The following is a 21819-nucleotide window of genomic DNA, read 5'->3' as shown; positions in this document are numbered from 1 at the left end:
CCTAGAGATCTGGGAATGGAGCCTGGGGAGCACAGGGACCTCAGTAAGGTATAATGCCATAGAGTCCACCCTCCGGAGCAGCCATTTTCTCCAGGAAAAGTGAACTCCATAGTCTGGAGATGTAATTCTGGGGATCTCCAGGGCCCACCTGGAGGCTATGCAAAATGGAACAGCAGTCCAGGCTAATGCACAAGTAAATGCCAGAACTTGTATTTACAAGACTAAATAGAACACAGCACACAAAAACAATACCAATATCAAACACGACTCTATACAGGTAATAAGTCCTTATATAACTCTGGTTGCAACTTGATTCTCTGTGTTGCTAACGTAGAGACTGTGGTTCATTGTTTTGTGTCCATATGAATTGCCAAATCCATCTTATTTCTTCACTGACAGAGATCCGGTATTCACTTGTTTTGACAATGTTACTTCTTCAAAGAACACTGATGGATCCTGTGAAGCTGTTATACATAAATGTAAAATACATAACCTGGAGGTTGGCATCCGTAGTCTGGTCTCACCCATCCCACTTAATAATGCAGACTAGCCAGGGCTTTGCAAGTTCCTTTACACTCATTGGCTAGAACACTGGGACATGGGCTTACTTGTTCCTGAGTGATTGGCCAGAATACTGCATGCATGCTTCACCTGGTATCTTCTCAGTGGAAAGGGACAAGACACGCACAGAAAGGAAAGCTGAACATTCAGGGAAGGGGCTATGATTGTAGCCTGCCATGAGGTACTCTCTCCAGAGGCCACATAAATACTGAGAAAAAAACTCTGTTGACTTACCCTGCTAAACATATCAAAGGACCTAAGATAAATAATCAATGTGTTGATTGGTGCTTATAATGGGCCCATTTATTTAAGGGCACTTCACATTAAGCCATTAAACCCTAACAGACCAATTTGTAATTGATATAAAAGAATGCATATGTAATTGTGCAGCTATTTGTAAAAAAATACTTATTTGCACCCCCCCCCCATCTATTCATGAAGACTGAAAGAAGCATTGGAATTACCAATGTATATTGGTGACTTGGAGAAGCTTGAAATTCTTTGCACGCTTCCCAATCTTATTACAAGATGACGTACATCAACCTAGCCAGAAACTTCCATCTTCTTTGGATGCCATGAGTCCTCATCTATTAGAGGGATGAGGGTAGCCATGATAGACAGGGCCTTCTCCATAGCGGCACCCCGAGTCTAGAACATCCTCTGCATGGCCATCCAACTGGTGCCAATTCATTATAGTTCTGGGCAAGAGATTAAAAAAAGCAGCTATCCCTCCTGTCTCCCCCCCCAAAAAAACTTTTCCTTCTCTTTAAGTTAAACTGCTGCTAGATTTCTGGCTGTTGAATTGTGAATTTTATTTTTGAGTTACTGTTTTTAACTACAGTTATGATTGTTAGCCACTTCAGAAATTTTAGGGTTGAGAGATGAGATTAAAACACACACACCTTTGAAATAGTTAAACAAGCTTGCATGTACACAAGGGACAAAATGCATCCAAGATGTGTCCAGCTATCCACCGGCTCAAATATCTCACTTTGAGAGACTCTGGGGAGGAAGCTGGACATTGAAGGACAACAGCTCTCACAATTCACAGAATTTTAACCAGGGATACCCCAAATGCAAAAAAATGGGACAAAATTGGGATAGTGATTTGATAGAGAGCAGAAAATATCCCTTGTAAATAGGGACATTTGGAACACGGGAAACAACTATGATCGTTTCTGGCCTTTATAGGACAGGGAATTTCTCTCTCCCCCCCTTTGGTCTCTCATATGTTCAAGGTTTCTGGTCTATACATCCCATCAAGATCCCAATATGGTTTCCAGTCCATAACCAAAGTCAATCCATCACTCCATTCCCAATGTTGACAAGGTCAAAGGTGGAAGGGAACTTTGGCAGTGCTCCAAAAATACGAGACTCCTTTGAACAGCCAGTCAATCACATTCAATCAGTCAAGGAAAAACTGGAAGGCTTCTTAGCTTTGGAATCCTGGGAGTTTCCTTCTACCATTTCACTGCCCGCTGGGGGAGAATTAACACTGCTCCGAATTCTTTACTGATTCAATCATTTTCTTCCAGTTCATTAATTCTCCTTTAGGTTGATGCAGGGGCACATTTTAAAGGGGAGGGGGAACGCAACAAAACACCCTAATGAAATAATAGACTAACTTGTCTCTTCTCGTAACGTCACAAAGTCTTCTCACTTTCACTAGCTGTGAGGATAGGGCCAAGAGGGGCTTCTCTAGTTATTTTTAACTGGTGCCAGAATGGGGCTGGAGAGAGTGGAGGCGATTATCCAATTTGAAGCTTAGCAGATCCAGCAATTTGTAATTGCTTGAAAATACACCGAGAGCCAGCCTGCAGACGACGGTGATTCCTTGCTTAGCCAAACAAACTAAAATCAATTAGTGTCAGTTTCCTTCTGCGCATTGTTATGTTTTGCGCTGCTTGTTTAAGGGAATGGCTGACACTTTTTCATACACATCTTGCGCTGTTACATTTCTGTTTAACTAAGATGTCATGTTGCTTGATTTGCTCGAAAATCAAGTCAAGCCCAGCTGAGCAAGGAAGTCTGAAAAAGTCTTCACAGAATATTTAGCGTACTGCTTCTTAGCTGCTCTTTTTCTTTGGGCCAAGCAATTGGAAAAGCTAGGAGACACCTGATTTCATGATAAGGAAGGGTTGGTGGAGACTTGATGCTGGGCTGCGGATCTCAGGACCAAGCTCCATGTGATGCCGGTGGTCTGTGACTGGAACTCCTAACATGCATCCTGCCCTTAAAAAGAAACCGGGGGTGGGTACATGGCTCAGGGCTGAAGGAGGGGGTTAACTTCGTCTCCATGGAATTCCCTGGGTCAAAAATGCCCTCCTGGCTGCTTTAAGCCTTGGTAAGGGAAGAAAAGGTATGCATCCCCATTGAACTTTCCCTCTTTCTAGGGGGTCATTTTTAATCAGCGGAAAAGTGCGAGGGGAAGAATTACATCATTCATGACTCAGAAGAAGAAGAGTTGGTTTTCATACGCCGATTTTCTCTGCCACTTAAGGAAGAATCAAACTGGCTTACAATCACCTTTCCTTCTCCTCCCCACAACAGACACCCTGTGTGGTAGGTGGGGCTGAGAGAGCTCTAAGAGAGCTGTGACTAGCCCAAGTTCACCCAGCTGGCTTTGTGCAGGAGTGCGGAAACCAACCTGGTTCACCAGATTAGCGTCCACCGCTCATGTGGAGGAGTGGGGAATCAAACCCAGTTCTCCAGATTAGAGTCCACTGCTCCAAATCACTACTCTTAACCACTACACCACGCTGGCTCAGATCCATATTGTCCCATCTTCCCACAGCTGAATTCTGCACAAGCATGCATTGTGGTTTGCTCTCTCTTGCAAAGGATTATCCGTGAGCAGCTGCAGCCAGCAAGTGATCCAATGTTTCAATGTGACAGTTTTACACATAATGCAAAAGAAGGTGGTTAGTGAAGACCTGGGTCTACTCATGCAGCACAATGAAGTGGTACAGTATGGGGTGGTCTTGGCTGATGGGCATCAGGGGCGGCTGCCTCAGGCCCCGTACTGGAGGGGACCCCAACTCCCCACAGCCCTGCCCCTGATGGACAGGAGGAAATAAGAAAAATAGCAGGGTCCTGCCACAGCCACTCGCACCCAGCCTCTTCAGGGCTCGGGCTGTCCACTTGTGACAAAAGCCACTGGCACCCCCACACGCTCTATTCAGGCCTTGGGCAGCTGGTGTGGCAGCAACTGCTTATACCTGCTCCACCTGGGCCGTGGGCAGGTGACTTCTGGTGATAGCACTAGGGTTGCCAGGTCCCTCTTCACCACTGACTGGACATTTTGGGGGCAGAGCCTGAGGAAGGTGGAGTTTGGGGAGGGGAGGGACTTCAATGCCCTAGAGTCCAATTGCCAAAGCAGCCATTTTCTCCAGGTGAACTGGTCTCTATTGGCTGGAGGTCAGCTGTAATAAAAGGAGATCTCAAGCTACTACCTGGAGGTTGGCAACCCTAGATAGCACCCACCTACCTTGCACTGATTGAGGGCGACCCTTTGCTTGACCCCAGCGTGGGGGCAATGGGAGGCGGTGATTCTGGGGGCCCATCCTGGACTTTTGGCCCAGGGCTCCAGAATCACCCCTTTGACCACCCAAAATGGCTATGCTGAGGATCGTGGGACCTGCATGAACCAAAGCCATCCTGGACAGGGGCTGTAGTCAGGAGGGGAATTGGGTGAGATTGATAGAACAAACCTGCAAGATCCAGCCCTGCAAGTTTTACACAGAGTCTACTCTACAGTTTCCAAATTATAGTTTACTTACCTTTCTTCACATTTTTAGTGTGTGAGTATCATGGATAACTCACTTTTTTTTTTTTTTTTACAAAAGCAAATGAAACAACTCCTGCAAGAAATTGGTTCCACTTTCATCACTGCCCAGAAATGATGGATGGATGAGCGAACGTGCCCAGCTTAATTTCTTTTTATATTAGCTTCATATTTTTCTCCACAGAGTTCTCTGCTTTTTGCAATTGGCTTTGTGGATTCAGACATTGTTTACACACATATTGCTTATACAAGTGATTTATACATACAGTATATATCATGGATACATACAACGTCGGTATAATACTGATTTACTCATCCACAAATAACATTTTAAAGTGCATACATTTTGCCAAATATTTGGTGCGAGCAAAGAGAAAATGTCGGACTTTTTTTTTTTTAAGGAAGGGAGAAGCAAAATTGGACACAGGAATTTGGGGGTCAAAACTGCAGGAATGAGGAATTCAAAATAATCTTTAGATTGATACCATAAGATCATGGTTTAAATTCTGAAATAGAATTTAAAAAGTTCAGGGACACCTTAAAGACTAACTAAATTTATTCCATCATGTGCTTCCGTGAGTCAGAGCTCACTTCATCAGATACATGAAGTGTACATCCACAGCAAGTATATTTATACTTAAAAGTACCAGTTCTATTGCTCTTTTGAAATAGAGGCATTCTTATACCACAGATCAACTGCACACAGAAGAGTTGCTGCTAGTGCCTTTTATTTGGAGGCAGGAAGAAAGTAATGCCAGTATTCTGATGACAAACTAAATTAGATAGCTTTTAAAATATTTGATAGTCATGGAGGATAGAGTTACCAATGGCTATTACTTATGGAACCTCCAAGGTCACAGGCAATCTACCTCTAAACAGCAGATGTCTGTGCATAAACAAGACATAAGTGCTGCTTTCTTGCCCTCCTTGCAAATTTAAAGGAGCATGTGGCTGACCAATGTCAAAAACTGAATCCTAAATGTTGCTATGTTTATACCTATGCTTTTTGTAAGTGTATATATTGATAAACTTAGAAAGTACATGAAAATGACTGTAAGGAGGAGCATTTTTACTAAATCCAAAGCTATCCTTTAATTAATTTGACATTTTAAAAAATCGCATTATTTTCCATGTGGCCATGGCTTGTGTGCTGTTTAGAGATTTCCATGGTATATCAAATACCGGTATTGTATGGGTGAGTAAGAAGGTCTAGGAAATGGGGGACCGCAAAATGCATAGGACAGATCCAGGACACAAGACAAATAGAGATTAGAAATGCAGCAGAGCAGGGAAAAATTCAGGTGAATATAATTTCCTGAAAGAGGAGGAGGCATTCAAGGAAAAACAAAATTATATACTTTATACTATTCAATAAACAACCACATTTTATCTCCTGCTTCTTCCAAGGAATTTAGAGCAATTTATGTGACTTATTTAAATATTTATTTATTTAAAGATACTAACATTTTCTGCTGAAGAAATGGAACCCAAAGTGGTTGTTCCCTGCACCACTTTATCCTAATTACCCTGTCAATTAGATTAAGATAAGAGAGTGCGTGAGAGCCAGTGTGGTGTATTGGTTAAGGTATTGGACTAGTACCTGGGAAACCCAGATTCAAATCTCAACTCGCTCCATGGAAGCTTGCTGGGTGACCCTGGGCCAGCCACATGCTCTCAGCCTTGACCCTGGCTAGTATTTGGATGGGAGACCTCCAAGGAATACCAAGGTCGTAACGTGGAGGCAGGCAATGGCAAACCATCTCCAAAGGTCTCTTGCCTTGAAAACCCTACGGGGTCGCCGTAAGTCAGCTGTGACTTGGTGGCAGTGAGAGAGAGTGAGAGTGAGAGAGAGAGAGAGAGAGAGAGAGAGAGAGAGAGAGAGAGAGAGAGAGAGAGAGAGAGAGAGAGAGAGAGAGAGAGAGAGAGAGAGAGAGAGAGAGAGAGAGAGAGAGAGAGAGAGAGAGAGAGAGGTGCATTGAGTGGCGCCTTCGTGTTCATATGCTTGTATTAATCTGCCTATACAGATTGCCTGATCCTCACTCACAGATTTATTTTTGCAAGGCTGAGGAGGGTGCTGAACTCTGAATGGCAAGTCCAGCTGTTCACGGTAACAATAGTTTGTGAAATCTTTCCTCCAAAATAAATAGAAAAGGTTGTGGCTCAGGTAGCAGGTATGGTACTTGAGAATCTGGAGAGTTGCCGGTGGTCATTCTGAGCTAGATGAACCAATGCTCTGACATTTATTTATTTAGATATTTATACCCCACTGGAAGGAAGGTGGCATGGTATAGCCTGATCTTGTCAGATATCAGAAGCTCAACAGGTTGGTACTTAGATGGGAGACCACCAAGGAGCAGTCTGTTGAGGAAGACGATGGTACACCACCTCTGTTTGTCTCTTGCCTTGAAAACTGCTTGCTGGGGTCAACCTTGGGTACCCAGCTGGTGTCACTATCAGTCAGTTGTGACTTGACGGTGCATATATATGTTTTCCTTCAATGGAGACCCAAAGACACGGAGACAACATTGTTCTCCCTATCTCTGTTTTATGGCTTTACTATTTTGATGGATTTACAAAGACAGGTACCAGAAAATTAGAACTACTGGTAATTAGGAGCAGGGGGGTGCCCTTCTTTGTCACTCACACTTGGCCAGAACTTTGCTGCTTTGATTCTTTAACAGTTTATGGATGACTCTGTGATCAAAGGGACATACCTTCAGATGGATCAAGCCTCCGGGCTCTCCGTCCATGTTTTGAATTGTTATGAACAAACATGTTGTCAGAAACTGCCAGTACATGCCCATCCACATTCACTGTTGTTGATAACACCACCTGGAAGGAAAAGAAAACGGCAGGTAAATTACTTTCACCGATCCATGTTCAATGCATTAATTATTCAACCAAGTTAAAAATCCCATTCAATTTGTAAAATGAAATTGTTCCCTGTGGGATGTTATTCCCTTATTGGCAGGGCGGGAAATCTTTCTGTCTTGCATTACATAACATACCGAAGACTGGAAATGGCTCCTACTTTCCTCCAACACATACTTGTTGCTAGTGGCACGTCAGAAAGAAGTCCTTTGGCTCACTTCACAGGTGGACCCCACACCCACTACTATCATTGCATCCACAATGCATGCACTTAATCAGTGGTATTCACCCACCATTACTCTCCAGGCAGCAGCATGGGACACAATTAATGGAAAGCACATGACAGGGCATAACGTGACACTGCAGTCCTTTGATATCAGAGTCACAAGACTTAGCACAAGAGCCCTGCCTGTGCTAAGAGGGAATCCTCTCCACCACTGAGTGATTTCAACTTGCCATTTTACTGCTCTTCCTTGTGAAACTGAGGCAGGGGTTGTGATGCCCTTGCTCTCCATGTATGTGCATTAGCAGCAGATCGTTCAAAAAAGGAATAAGAAATGGGGGCTCTCTAAGGGCTGTAAGGACTTGCAACCCCTGAGGGTCCCAGATCTGGTCTGAAGACCAGTGTATTATAGCATGTATTTAAAAGGCTCTTGTTTCTAAAGGACTTTGTGTACAGTTTTCTCAACACACTTCCTAAGCAGCAAAAAAAAAAAAAAAAAAAAAATCAATAGCATGGACCAGTTGTCTGTTGAAAGGGCAGCATTGTTGTTAAGTCAATGGGGTGGTTTTGAAAATGCCAGCCTCTAGTTACTGGTTATTTTGGTTAGCTATGCATACACAATAGTGTGTATGAAAAGATACTTTCAGCAGACCAACTACCTGTATCTATTTATTTAGGACACTAAATAACTATTAACTATTATTGGAAGCCATTGTGAACCAAGAGGAAAGGGGGATATAAATGTTTAAATAATAAACAAAGTGGTTTTCACCAGTCCCAGATTCAAGTAGGATTGCCAACTTCCAGGTGGTGGCTGGAGATCTGCTATTACAGCTGATCTCCAGGTGACAGAGATCAGTTCCCCTGGAGAAAATGGCTGCTTTGGAAGTTGGACTATATGACATTATACCCGTTGAAGTCCCTCCCTTCCTCAGGCTTCTCTCCCAAAATCTCCAGGTATTTGAGCTGGCAACCCTAAAGGCATCTTACAATAATTTAAAACATAGTTTTAAGAGAAAGCATTAAAGCCAAGTACATCCAGAGACCACAAATAAAAAACCCACAGAAAGGTGTGGCTCAAGTTAGCCGAGGATGATCTCAGTTGGTTTGGAGCAGTGGACTCTGATCTGGAGAACCGGGTTTGATTCCCCACTCCTCCACATGAGCAGCAGAGGATAATCTGGTGAACTGGATTTGTTTCCCCACTCCTACACACGAAGCCAGCTGGGTGACCTTGGGCAAGACACTCTCTCTCAGACTCACCTATCCCACAGGGTGTCTGTTGTGGGGAGGGGAAGGTGATTGTTAGCCGGTTTGAGTCTCCCTTAAGTGGTAGAGAAAGTCGGCATATAAAAACCAACTATTCTTTTTCTTCTGCTCCTCCTTCTCCTCTTTCAAAAAAGGACCCAGGCACACAATGGCGATCAACACCAAGGACATCTCTATACACCTAAAGGTAAAGGTCCCCTGTGCAAGCACCACGTCATTCCTGACCCATTGGGTGACGTCACATCCCGACGTTTACTAGGCAGACTTTGTTTATGGGGTGGTTTGCCAGTGCCTTCCCCAGTTATCTACACTTTACCCCCAGTGAGGCGGGTACTCATTTCACCGACCTCGGGAGGATGGAAGGCTGAGTCAACCTTGAGCCGGCTACCTGAAACCGACTTCCGTCGGGATCGAACTCAGGTCGTGAGCAGAGCTTGGACTGCAGTACTGCCGCTTACCACTCTGCACCACGGGGTTCCTTCTATACACCTACTCAAGCAAAAAGGGAAATTCTACTTTTGTGTGTGGCTAAAGAATTCTGAAAATTCTCAGCCCCTGCTATAACTCTCAGAATTCCTTGGGAGCAGCTATATTAGATAATTGGGAACACCAGCACCAAAACTCACGACAACATACAAAAAAAAAAAAAATGAAAGAGGGCACATCTGTACATCTCTAGATAATGTAATCAAGTTATATAATAAGGGTGTAAACTACTTTTAGTGCTAGAATCCTGGATTGTGGGCAAGAAACAAATACAATCTGATGAAGCCACTGTAATTCAGATGTCGCAATAAACTGCGGTTAGACCAAAGATTTCCTAAACTCAGAAATATTCACTCTGAGTTCTGTGAATGGGTGGAGGGGATGTGTGAACCTGAGAATAAACCAGATTTGTTCTGACAACAAATTAACTGGAGTTTGTTCTTTACATAATGTAAAAAGGTTAAGGTTACTGACCCATGGGGTGATGTCACATCATGACTTTTACTAGGCAGACTAAGTTCATGGGCTGGTTTGCCATTGCCTTCCCCAGTTGTCTGCACTTTACCCCCAGCAAGCTGAGTACTCATTTTACCGACTTCAGAAGAACGGAAGGCTGAGTCAACCTTGAGCCGGCTACCTGAAACCGACTTCCGTCGGAATCAAACTTAAGTCGTGAGCAGAGCTTTGACTGCAGTACTGCAGCTTACCATTCTGCACCACAGGGCTCCTTTGACATAACGTAAACCAATGGTTAATTTTAACTGTGGTTTGTTTGTCAAAACAGGGTTGAGCTCACAGTGAAACCCTGGTTTGCCTCAATAAATCCTGGTTTCATGACTTCTGCTCTTCCCCAAAAACTCAGGTGGTGCCCCTGGCTGAGTTGTGATGAGAGCACCACCAGGAAACAAGGCAAAATCAAACCAGGATGTCATGTGACATCACAGTCAAGACCAACTGGGGTTCATAAACCTACTTCGAACCATGGTTTCAGATCCTAGTTTGATGTATTCTAACTAGCTATACTTAGTGGAGTGGCCCATATTCAGGTCCCAGGGCCAGAGGCAGAGGAGTGGAGTCAATATCAGTCTGGGTTCACAACCGAGGTATCAAGAGAGTCCAGGTACAAATAGCCAAAGCGTAATCCAAGAGCAGGGTCTCAGTCCAGTCTAATTTCCTAAATAAGCCAAGGGTCAGAAGCAGGTAAACAGAGTGCCAAAGAATAGTCAAAGTCCTGTCCAAAGTCCAGGATACACACAGGGGTCCAAACAGGTAGCTCACAGGTAACACAGAGTGAAAATACAAGTTGTTCCCACATCAGCCTTGCTCCTAATGCTTGCTTAAAATAAGGCTAAGAGGACCCAGCTGTCACTGATTCCTCTGACTCAGCAGCCCTTGCTGGAGGGTACTCATCATCTTCACTGTCGTCAACTGGCAGGGCTCCCCCGGAGTGCTTGCAATCTAGCACTTCTCCTACGCTGGAAGAGGAGAGTTCTGCCCCTTTGGCGTCGCTGCTGCAGCGGTGGTGGGGGACTACTGCTGGGGCCAGGTGAGTCTTCTGCCCTGGGAGGTTGTAGGGATGGAGCACCCTCAACTGCCTGCCCCTGCCCTGCCTGCTGTGGTTCCTCCCCATCACTGGCAGCAGTTTCCAGAACTTCTACTCCTGAGGAAGCCTCAGCAGACTGATCTCTGGCAGATGCTTCAGCAGGCTGACCCATGACACCCATGTTCAGACCTTCACACTAATCATAGGTCCCGTAATTAAACCACAGCTTGGCAAAGCATCCGAATGGAGTCCAGAAAAAAGAATTTATGCCTTTAACAGTTGATAAACTGTGCTTGGCCTACAGGAAGAAAACCTGCTCTAATGGAGAATTTTATGCTGACTGAAAGAATGCTTTCTTTTCATGAGACAAACTTAATTCATTCCAAAAGGCCCTTGTCATACTGTACATTAATGCTGCTCTCGCATTCCTGCCACAAAATGTGCTGCTTTTATGTGCCAACAGATTTCATCATTGCGTACTTGGGTGGAGTTAAGACTCTATTCCAATGTGAACATTTCCCCTGTGACATAACAGAGCCCACTCAGATGCACTTCATTATTTTCTCTTAAACAATGGAAATAAATTTTAATCTCTCACTGGCCAGCCCAGACCACAGTACGGCAGCAAGGGAATAAAGCTGAATTATTCCAGTGTCTGAAATATTTACGAGAAGATTTTAAATTGTAACCAAATGTAAATCAAAGTGTGTATTATTGCACAAGCATACAGTACACACACACACAAACACACACAAATCCAACCACACACATGCAGACACTATATTATATACATCCACTGGGATGGAGGTATAAACATATATATGTGTGTGTCTGCAGCATACAAACAGGCAACCACAGTGTATTATGAAATATCTTTATGAACACTGTTTTGAACTATATGCAGTACATTTGCCTGGATGGAAAGAGGGAGGGAGGATCCAAATCATTAATGTGGGGGCCAAGAATTCTTCCGGAATTTCTACTGATCTCCAGGTTACAAAGATCAGTTCCTCTGAAAGAAATGGCAGCTTTGGAAGGAGGACTTTACGGGATCACACCTTTGCTAAGCTCCCTCTCCCCCCAATAGGGTTGCCAACCTCCAGGTGGTGGTAGGAGGTCTCCTGCTATTACAACTGATCTCCAGCCAATACAGATCAGTTCACCTGGAGAAAGTGGCCACTTTGGCAATTGGACTCTATGGCATTGAAATCCCTCCCCTCCCCAAACTCTGCCCTCCTAAGGCACTACTCCTATATCTCCAGGAATTTACCAAGCTGGATTTGGCAACCATACTAGGCAGGCACCGTTTTCTCCATTAGTGAAACTGACCTATAGCCGATTTTCTCCACTGGAGAAACTGACCTATAGCCAGATCAGTTGCAAATAGCAGCTTCCTGGGACTCTTTCCAGTCCAGTCTTGGCATCACCCTGTCCTCAGTCCTACCTCCTTAACTACAAGGTCCTGTCTACAGATGACCCTGCACGTGTACACCATACGCACAAGGTGGGACCAAAAGGACCCGTCATTTCAATTTTTGGACCCTACACACATCAGGTTATACACATTTCAGGGTAAACCCCTGATGGAACTTCCACAGGGTAAACAGATGGAACCTCCACAGCCAGGGCCTGAGCGTAGTGAGGAGGTGAGATTGTGACTCATCTCATATGTATACAGATTTATGTACATTGTGACCTTGGGTTGAACAGAAATTAAGGGACAGAGTTTCGGTTGACCATTCATAAGAATTAGGGTTGCCAACCACCTGGGAAAGAATGACCTGCCCTTTTAACAGAGGTTTAATAGGATGATGCTACTCATGGACATTTTGTAGCATGTAGCCAGTACCATCATGTTAAGGGACAGGACATTTTTCTCCAGGTCAGTTGGCAAAGATAATCTTGCAATAAGCTGTGTTGGCTGAATGGACCCACCAGGTCAGAGCCATTGCATGCCAGTTGCTGGAGGAAAATAACAGGAGAGAGCTATTGGCCTTCTTCCTCTGCTTGTGGGTTTCCCAGGGGCTGCTGTCTGGCCTAGGGCTGTTGAAAAAAAAATCGGTAAAATTCGGATTTGGCAAAATTCAGCCCGTTTTTATTCGGGAAATGCCGAAGTCCAAACTCCCCCGTTTCGGGTCCGTGCAATTCGGCATGAGATCCGGAGTTCGGGGAAAAATTCGGCTGAATAAAGCCATTAAAAACACAATTGCGCCTTTCTGTGGCTCCGGGGGGCATTTTTTGGGGTAGAGGTCCCAAACTTTCAGCGTAGCTTGAGGGGACCCTTCTTGCAAGAACCCCCAGGTTTTGTGAAGATTGGGTCAGGGGGGGCTGAGATATGGGCCCCGAAAGGGATCCCCCCTCCTTAATGTGCATCTCTGACAATGGGGGGTTGCAATTAGCAGAGCTTGCCGCCCACTCCAGAAGCTCCCAGCCCTGACAAACAGCTGAGCGGGGGGGGGGGAGGTGTGAAGAAGTCAGGTGTGAAGAAGTTTGCAAACCATGCAAAGCAACACGTTTGCAACCATGCAAAGCAACACGTGATGCCTGGGAATTTGCAAACCATGGAAAGGGACAGAAGCACGCTAGCTATGCATAAGGAGCAGGAGGGGGTGGAATTTCTCCTTTTGCAGCGGACTCGGGACCAGGAAAATGCATTCTTTAAGTCACAATTGGAAAACCAGTTTTGAGCAAGCATCAAAATAGACCGATCTTGTGAATGAGGGAAAACCTGAGGACACACAACTGAAGCCCCCCCCCTCAAACCAGGGAGAGAGAGACTCGAGGGGGCACCCCCCCCAGGCAGAATGGGCGAAAGCCCCCTTTGGCTTCCCCCCCACCCACAGAAACTGCTCCCTCTCCCCACACACACACAGACTCTGCTTCCCCCCCACACACAGAGAGAAAAATTATAGAGAAAAGCCCCAAAATGGGTCTTACTGTGGATGTCTTCTGTTCCATCTTCTTCGCACCTGCCCCGCCCTTGCTCCCCACAGCTCAGCTGTTTGTCGGGGATGGGAGCTTTGGCCGATGCACATTAAGGGTGGGGGGGCCTCATATTCCCGGCCTCATATTTTGCCCCCCCGACCCAATCTTTACAAAACTTGGGGGTTCTTGCAAGAAGGGTCCTCTGAAGCTATGCTGAAAGTTTGGGGGCTCTACCCCTGCAGCCACAGAATGGCACAAATGTGCACATGCACCCCCCCCAAGGGGGATCTCTCTCTCTCACAAACAGATACTCTCTCTTTCTCTTCCTGGACTGCGCAGCAGCTGGGCTCATGCACTCAATCGCGACTGATTGGCCAGCAGAAGACCCAGCTTGGCCACCGATTGGCCGCGGGAGAATGCTGCTTACTAACTGACGGTTATGCTGCTGCACTGAACCCCAAATTTGCTGAATTTATTCGCCGAACACCCCGAACTCGCTGAATTTGGCTCCCCATTTCCCCGCCTTTTTTGAGTTCGGTTCCATCCGAACTAAAAACCGCCGAATCAGGGGAAATTCGGCTGTTTTTCAGTTCGGGAAGCACCGAATCGACAGCCCTAGTCTGGCCTCCTTGGGAAACAGGATGCTATTGACTCATCCTCCCTGCATAAGAGATGCTAATTGCTTCTTTTAGGGTAAACAGAGATGTCTGTAAAAAAAAATCCCTGCAGGGCAAGTTACAATTTGGAGGAAGAAGAAGAGTTAGTTTTTATATGCTGGTTTTCTCTATGTTTTTTAAAGGGGAATCAAACCAGCCTACAATCTCCTCCCTTCCTCTCCCCACAACAGACACCTTGTGAGGTAGGTGAGGCTGAGAGAGCTCGAAGAGAATTGTGACCAGCCCAAGGTCACCCAGGTGGCTTCAAGTGTAGGAGTGGAGAAACCAGATTCACCAGATTAGAGTCTGCCGCTCATGTGGAGGAGTGGGGAATCAAACCGGTTCTCCAGATTAGAGTCCACCTCTCCTAACCGCTACACCACACTGGCTGGAGGAAGGTGGTGGTGGTTTGCTTTGGGAAAACAGCACAGGGAAGGCTTCACCATCTAAGCACTGTAGACATGCTCTGAAATGCTATAATTTTTGGAGAGACTGCCATTTTGTGACTAGCTCCACTGACCAAGCCATCATTTTGAGACTGGTAGCTCCCAAGGCTTTGGTAAGATGGAACAGGTATATTGCCTGATGCTACTCGCACAATTAAAAAAAAATACTCTTGGCCCTATTAAACACTCATGAACACATGAAGTGGCCTTATAATGAACCAAAGAATTGGTCTGTCAATTAAAATATTGTCTACTTAGACAGGAAGTGGCTTTCCAGGGTCTCAGGCCTTTCACACCACCTACTAACTGCTGCGATTGAACCTGGGACCTTTTGCATTCAAAGAAGATGCTCTTTTACAGAGCTACAACCCCTCCCCACCTAGTCTGGATGCAAAAACTGCTTGCTCTGATACAGTGGTAGCAGCTTTCCCAGCACAGCATTTGTACAGACAAATAAGTGAAATACTTTGAAACACGATATTAGGGTGTTATGAAAATCATTTTCCAAAGGGATATCATTATATGAGGCTTTTCATGTGACGTTGAAGAAGCAGGGAAACCCAAATGATTCACCTTTCACTATATGTTATTCTCATGTTGTTTCTGCTCAAGGTCTTTGGGAATATCAAGACCAAACCGCATGTCACTTGATTGGCAGTGTCATCCTAAACATAGTTACATCCTTTCAAGTCCATTGAAGTCTATGCTGTTAATAGGCTAGGGTTGTAGATCTTCCAGGTTTTTAAAGGCTAAAATGAGGCCATAGGGAGTCTGAGTTGGATTTGAGTTACAGCAGTGGGAAAGAGGTTTCTAGACCTTGTCCCATGCTGTTTCCCTGTTGGAAAGTGTCCTCCCACACTGGCTACTAAAGAGAATGCAGTATGGGTACCTTTTTTCCCTCTACCATGGCAATTCATTTCATTCAGGAAAATAGCATAGGGAGATACAATCTGGGTGCCCCCATGGCTGCCAGCCTTAGGAGATCTAAGCACAGACCTTCCTTCCTGCTACTCTTCAAGAGCACAGGTGTTTGATCCACCCAATAGATTATGTATGCAGGTTATATATAGGTTATACATCATAAACTGCATATATACAATATGTGTGTATGAATGCGCAGTACACAGTGAACTGTGCATATGAAAGCTGGGTGAGGGGTATGTGGGATCTCAACCCAGGAGTCTGGAGTCCCAACTGAATTTGTAAACTAATATTACTGTCAACAATGGGGCCCAAGTCTCTCATATTAAAGCCCCAAATAATCATGCACTGGATCACAAAAACCATATGTTGCACAAGACATGTTCAATGAACAGGCTCATGTGCATACAGAATTATAGCACTGGAAAGGGTTTTAGAGGCCATCTAGTCTAACCCCCTGCTAAATGTAGGCAATACGAAGATATTGCATCCCTGACGGTGACTGGCTGTCTATCCTCAGATTGAAGATATGTGCATATAACCTACAGGTTATATGCCGGTAATACTTCAGCAACCACTTGAGCAATAAAATACTTAACTTGAGTGATGTCCCATGCACCCAGCAGGATCAAGACAATTAGGGAAAGTATTTCTTTTGTAAGTTAATATTCTGTAAATTAATCCCCCCCCCCCCGCCCGGTCAGGTGGATTGGGCAGATGGGGGAGTGGGACAGGGATGCTTGTGGGAAAATAATGCAAAAATAGTTATATGCAAAACATTTGCAATAAAATTTAGAACAATTTTGAGTGCTTGATAGAACATGAACTTTTTTATTGTTTTGAAGCTGCTGTTTACTATTTGTGAACTGGCCATGAGGATAAAATGGAAATTCTAAAATCCTAGTTGTGCTGAGCTACTCCACTGTAATGGACTATGACAGCAAGAAGACACAATGGCCATTCAGTTTCATCTTTAGCATTTATTTGGTGGTAACTGCAGTTAATAGCCACTCTGGGACTATTAAGTATGATGGCTAGGCTTCCAGATTTACTTCAAGGTGCGGCTGTTAAAACATCTCTTGCCTATGCGCTTCCAAGGCAACTGAAGACTCACTATTGAAACAGAATGTTGGACTAGGCTAGGGTTGCCAGGCCCCTCTCGCCACCAGCAGGAGATTTTTGGGGTGGAGCCTGAGGAGGGCGGGGTTTGAGGAGAGGAGGGACTTCAATGCCATAGTCCAATTGCCAAAGCGGCCATTTTCTCCAGGTGAACTAATCTCTATCAGCTGGAGATCAGTTGTAATAGCAGGAGATCTCCAGCTACTATCTGAAGGTTGAGCAACCAAAATAAACACCTCTGTACTGATACCACAGGTAAGGAAATGAGTACAGAAAAGGCTGGTATATATTAATAAAACACAGCTGGTGTATGACAAGGTGTATTAGGTGCACTAAATAACATACAACAATAACAAAGACAAAAACGATGTACAATGCTATATAAATAGTCCCATAAGGGTACAAGTATCAAAAGTTCAAAATGAGTAGGGAAGAAGTCTTCATGAAAAAGTTGCAAGGGAGACGAGTCTCCCATAGGGAGAATCTAAGTAGTAAGGTTCCAATTCAGGATACATCATTTCTGTGCAACTATGTATCAGAAATGATGTATCCTGAATTGGAACCTTACTACTTAGATTCTACATAGTTGCTTTCTTCATCCCTATGGGAGAATGGAATGAATTTGAAATTGATATGTACATCCATATAGACTTCAACTAAACGGGGCTGAAGAAGAATAGAAACGATAGTCTCCCTTGCAACTTTTTCATGAAGACTTCTTCCCTACTCATTTTGAACTTTTGATACTTGTACCCTTATGGGACTATTTATATAGCATTGTACATCGTTTTTGTCTTTGTTATTGTATGTTATTTAGTGCACCTAATACACCTTGTCATGCACCAGCTGTGTTTTATTAATATATACCACTATCTGAAGGTTGGCAACCCTAGACTAGGCAGATCTCAATCTAGCCTGAGTTCTTATTCGTATGAGTCTTAGATGCCAGGGCCAAACAATAGTGGATGGGCATGACTTGCTAGTGTGTTTGCTGGAGCATGCAGCAGGCCACTGTTTGTGGCAGTGTTCTAGAAGGACATTTGGCTTGATCTATCAAAGCAATTCTCTTTTCATAGGGCTGGACTCTTGGTTTCTTTCATGGCAAAGCTTTCATCTACTTGTTCTGTACACAACAATGTAAGGTCACTTAAAATTGCAGATATGAAATTGCTATTTAACCTAGGCTCCTTAAATCTCGTGCTGAACACAGTCCACCACCACTCATGCTTTATACCGAAGAGTTAAAAGTCTATGGCTTTTTCAAAAGGGAGCGGACATTCCACCATAGTCTCTAACTCCCAGGCCCTCCCCTTTCACCATCCAACTGCTTTCCCCCAGTGAGTATTTCCTGGGTCATGGAGGGTGACCCTTTCCATCTGGAATCAATCAGTCAACTCCTGACAACTTCCTGAAACACCTCACTCCATTTCCTGTTCTCTCCCCCCTTCTCCTTTCCTCCCGGTTTGCTTCACTCTTCAAAACTGCAGGCCACAGCAGCTTAATGTTAGAGGGTCAGGCACAGTTAGACTCCAAAACACTACACAAGAAAACCTTTGACCTTCAGAAATCTTTACATCTTAGCTAAACAAATCAAGGTCAATATTTCTTACCATTACCTTGTTAACCATTTAGGTACATTTTCCCTCCCTCCACCAATACTCTTCTGATGGCATATCCATCAGTGGCACTTGTTCACCCAAGATCATAAAACATGACATGCTTTTGTTTTCTTTCAAGGTATTTTGGACTGGTGAAAGGCCTCGGACTCACATCCCTGGAGATTCAGGTCTGTTAGTATAACTGCTGAATGGCTACCCCGTCAGCAAGCTTCTTTTACATTGCTAGGCAATATGTAGAACTGAGGGCCTCCAAGAGGCAAAATACCAGAGATGAGATAGTCAGTCAGTCATTTATTAATACGGCATATAGCCAGTCATATACAGAAGAATAGTCAATGGTTGTCTAACATTCCATCGATATTAAAACCAAAAATTGTGGCTTCCCAGAGTCACCTGGTTGGCCACTGTGTGAACAGACTGCTGGACTTGATGGGCCTTGGTCTGATCCAGTAAGGCCTTTCTTATGTTCTTATAAAAGTATAAAATACATAAATACAAGTATAAAAAGTATAAAATACATAAAATGCTAAGAGGACGCTATTTGTACATAGATAGTAAGGCAGGTCATCCCAACAATCGGCACCTAATTTTGGACGGGGCAGCACAAAATTTAAGTGTCCACAGTAACCCTTGGATTTTCATCCAAGAGCACCTTCCTTGCCCAGAGATGAGGTAACATGATTTGCCCATTTACTTCATGACTATCCATGGAAAGGATGAATACTTTAGAATAGCTAGAACCTTGCCCATTGGAGATGGCTAAAGAGTTACTTAGGTTTTTTTTGCAGTAAAATAACTTTTGTAATCTTTTCCAGTGACTCTTGTCTTCTCATAATGTGACCAAAATACGATAGCCTCAGTTTAGTCATTTTAGCTTCCAGGGTCAGTTCAGGCTTGATTTGATCTATAACCCACTGATTTGTTTTTTTTGGCAGTCCACGGTATCTGTAACACTGTCCTCCAACACCACATTTAAAAGGAATCTACTTTCTTCCTATCAGCTTTCTTCAACGTCCAGCTTTCACACCCATACATAGTAATAGGGAATATGATGGCATGAATTAACTTAATCTTGGTGGCCAGTGACACATCCTTACATTCCCTGTTTTCAGTAGCCACACCCATTGTTTGGAACAGCCTGCCAGATATGGGATGGAAGGATCCCACACTCTTCCATAAAAGATGCAAAATGGAATTATTTCAGCGTTCCTTTGGTAGAAACACCAAACAAATGACTCTGATTGGCAGCTGGTAGTGACATAAGTTGCAGCAGTAGCAGTTTTAACATGATGTACATTTATGTGCTTTAGGTTTTAACAGTGTATGCATTTTTGAAGCCTCCTTGGGCATTGTGGAATGGTTGGATGTATATTTAAATAAATAAATAAATAAATAAATAAGGCAAGGTTGACTATAATTCATTCAGGGTGATCACGATGGTGGTCCAGAAGCTTCCAGTGGAAGCTCCCAGAGAAGGCAGTGGGCTACATCCCGACAGGGATAGGTGACTGAAAGCACATTACACACTTCTGCCATTATCCATACTGGCCTTTTCACCCAATGCAAGGTGGTGATTTTGACCTACACATCCCTTAATGAGTTGGGCAATTAAGGCCTGACCCACCACAGAAACTGTCTGCTCCCTCATGTTCTTTCATGACTCTTAAGAACCGAGTGTACCTTCCCTTGGTTAGAATGTCAGTGTATGAAATGATTACCAATGACATGTCCAAAGACATCCTTGGAGATCCGCTTTCGATTTGAACTTCCCCTCCCTTTTTTGGCTATCAAGTCATGGCTGACTTATGGCAACCCTCATAGGGGTTTTCAAGGCAAAAGACGTTCAGCAGTGGTTTGCCATTGCCTGCCTCTGCGTCATGACCCTGATATTCCTTGGAGGTCTGCCATCCAAATTTGCATTTAGGAAGGTCTGCATTTAGGTAGGAAAAATCAAATGCATAATTATAGGATGGGGGAGACTTGTCTGAGCAGTAGTGTGTGTGAAAAGGATCTTGGGGTCTTAGTAGACCAAACACTGAACATGAGTCAGCAGTGTGACGAGGTAGCTAAAAAGGCAAATGTGGTCTTGGGCTGCATCAACAGAAGTATAATGTCCAGATCATGCGAAGTGATGGTATCGCTTTACTCTGCTCTGGTTAGACCTCACCTAGAGTACTGTGTTCAGTTTTGGGCACCACAATTTAAGAAAGGTGTAGACAAGCTGGAATGTGTCCAGAGGAGGCGTGCGGGGGGGGGGGGGGGCGTGGAATAGATTTGTGCCTGCTGGCCGGGAGGCACAGATCTATTTAAAGCCCCCCCCCCCCGCACCCTTTAAATAGATTAAAGATCTGTTTAAATAGATTAAAGATCTGTTTAAAGGCCCCCCTGCGCGCCTTCAGGGGAGCCCCCTGAAGGCGCGCGGGGGGGGGATTTTCCCCCGAACTCTGGATCTCGCCCGAATTTCGGGGATCCGAAGCGGGGGAGTTCGGACTTTGGCACGGCCCGAATCAAAACGGGCCGAATTTTGCCGAATCCAAATTTTACCGAATTTTTTTTTCAACAGCCCTACAGGCTAGCCTTGGGCTATCCAAGTCAGAGCCCCCTAGACATCCATTAACGTCTGAGCCCACCTCCCTTCCCCAAGAGCTGTAAAACTTTCTTGCTTGCTTCGGCTTTTAACTGCCAAGGGTTAAGTAGGTGCAGGGTGATTTTGTCCAATGTACATAATGTAATATTTAATGTAATAAGTAATTCGTGAAACATTTGATGCAATATGGTAATTCTGTAATAATGCAATAATGTAATATTCAATGCCATATTTCTGGGTCCAGAGGTAAACACTGCCAAACTGGCTTTGAACAACTTTAATATAAAAAGCAACTATGGTAAAACTGCAGTCTCTAAGCCTTGTTCTGAAACTAAGGTCTTGTGATGTTAGGGCACATCCACAAACTACCAGTTCTCTGACACAGTTCAATGTCTCTAAATTATGATTATTAACTCTGATCACTATATTGACAGCTCATTCCTGCGCCTTGCAGTGGCCAGGGATGGAGTGGCCGAGGTGCTGCCGTGGCGCCTCCAAAGAGGTTTCCTGGCCTTTTAAAAAACAAAAAATCAAAAATGGGCAAAATAGCCCCATTGCAAACAGCGATGCTGCGCCAAGAAAAACCGGGTGCAACAATGCTATTGATGGAGGGGCATTCCCGGGCTGGAGGGGCTTAGGAAGCTGACTACAGTCAGCTCCGCCCCTGGGAGTGCCCTGGGAATGCCCCCCCATGCTGGCGCCACATTTCTGTTCTGGTATTTAGGTCAAAAGACGGTCATGCTAGGAAAAGACAGTCATTATAGGAAAAGTTGAGGGCAGCAGGAAAAGAGGAAGACCCAACAAGAGAT

At 44.4% G+C, this 21819-nt stretch overlaps 1 protein-coding gene across 1 annotated transcript in view; it reads right to left on the bottom strand.

Annotated features, from left to right (window-relative positions):
• EBF2 (EBF transcription factor 2) overlaps positions 1-21819 on the bottom strand; it is a 273200-nt gene that overhangs the window by 44730 nt on the left and 206651 nt on the right. Inside the window, exon 8 of the mRNA XM_056860924.1 lies at positions 7060-7177. Coding sequence (XP_056716902.1) covers positions 7060-7177 — 118 coding nt within the window. The remainder of the gene's footprint in view (positions 1-7059; positions 7178-21819) is intronic.

The sequence above is a fragment of the Euleptes europaea genome, chromosome 14, assembly GCF_029931775.1.
Source record: "Euleptes europaea isolate rEulEur1 chromosome 14, rEulEur1.hap1, whole genome shotgun sequence".
NCBI classification, from domain to species: domain Eukaryota; kingdom Metazoa; phylum Chordata; class Lepidosauria; order Squamata; family Sphaerodactylidae; genus Euleptes; species Euleptes europaea.
This window is presented reverse-complemented; position numbering and strand designations above follow the sequence as displayed.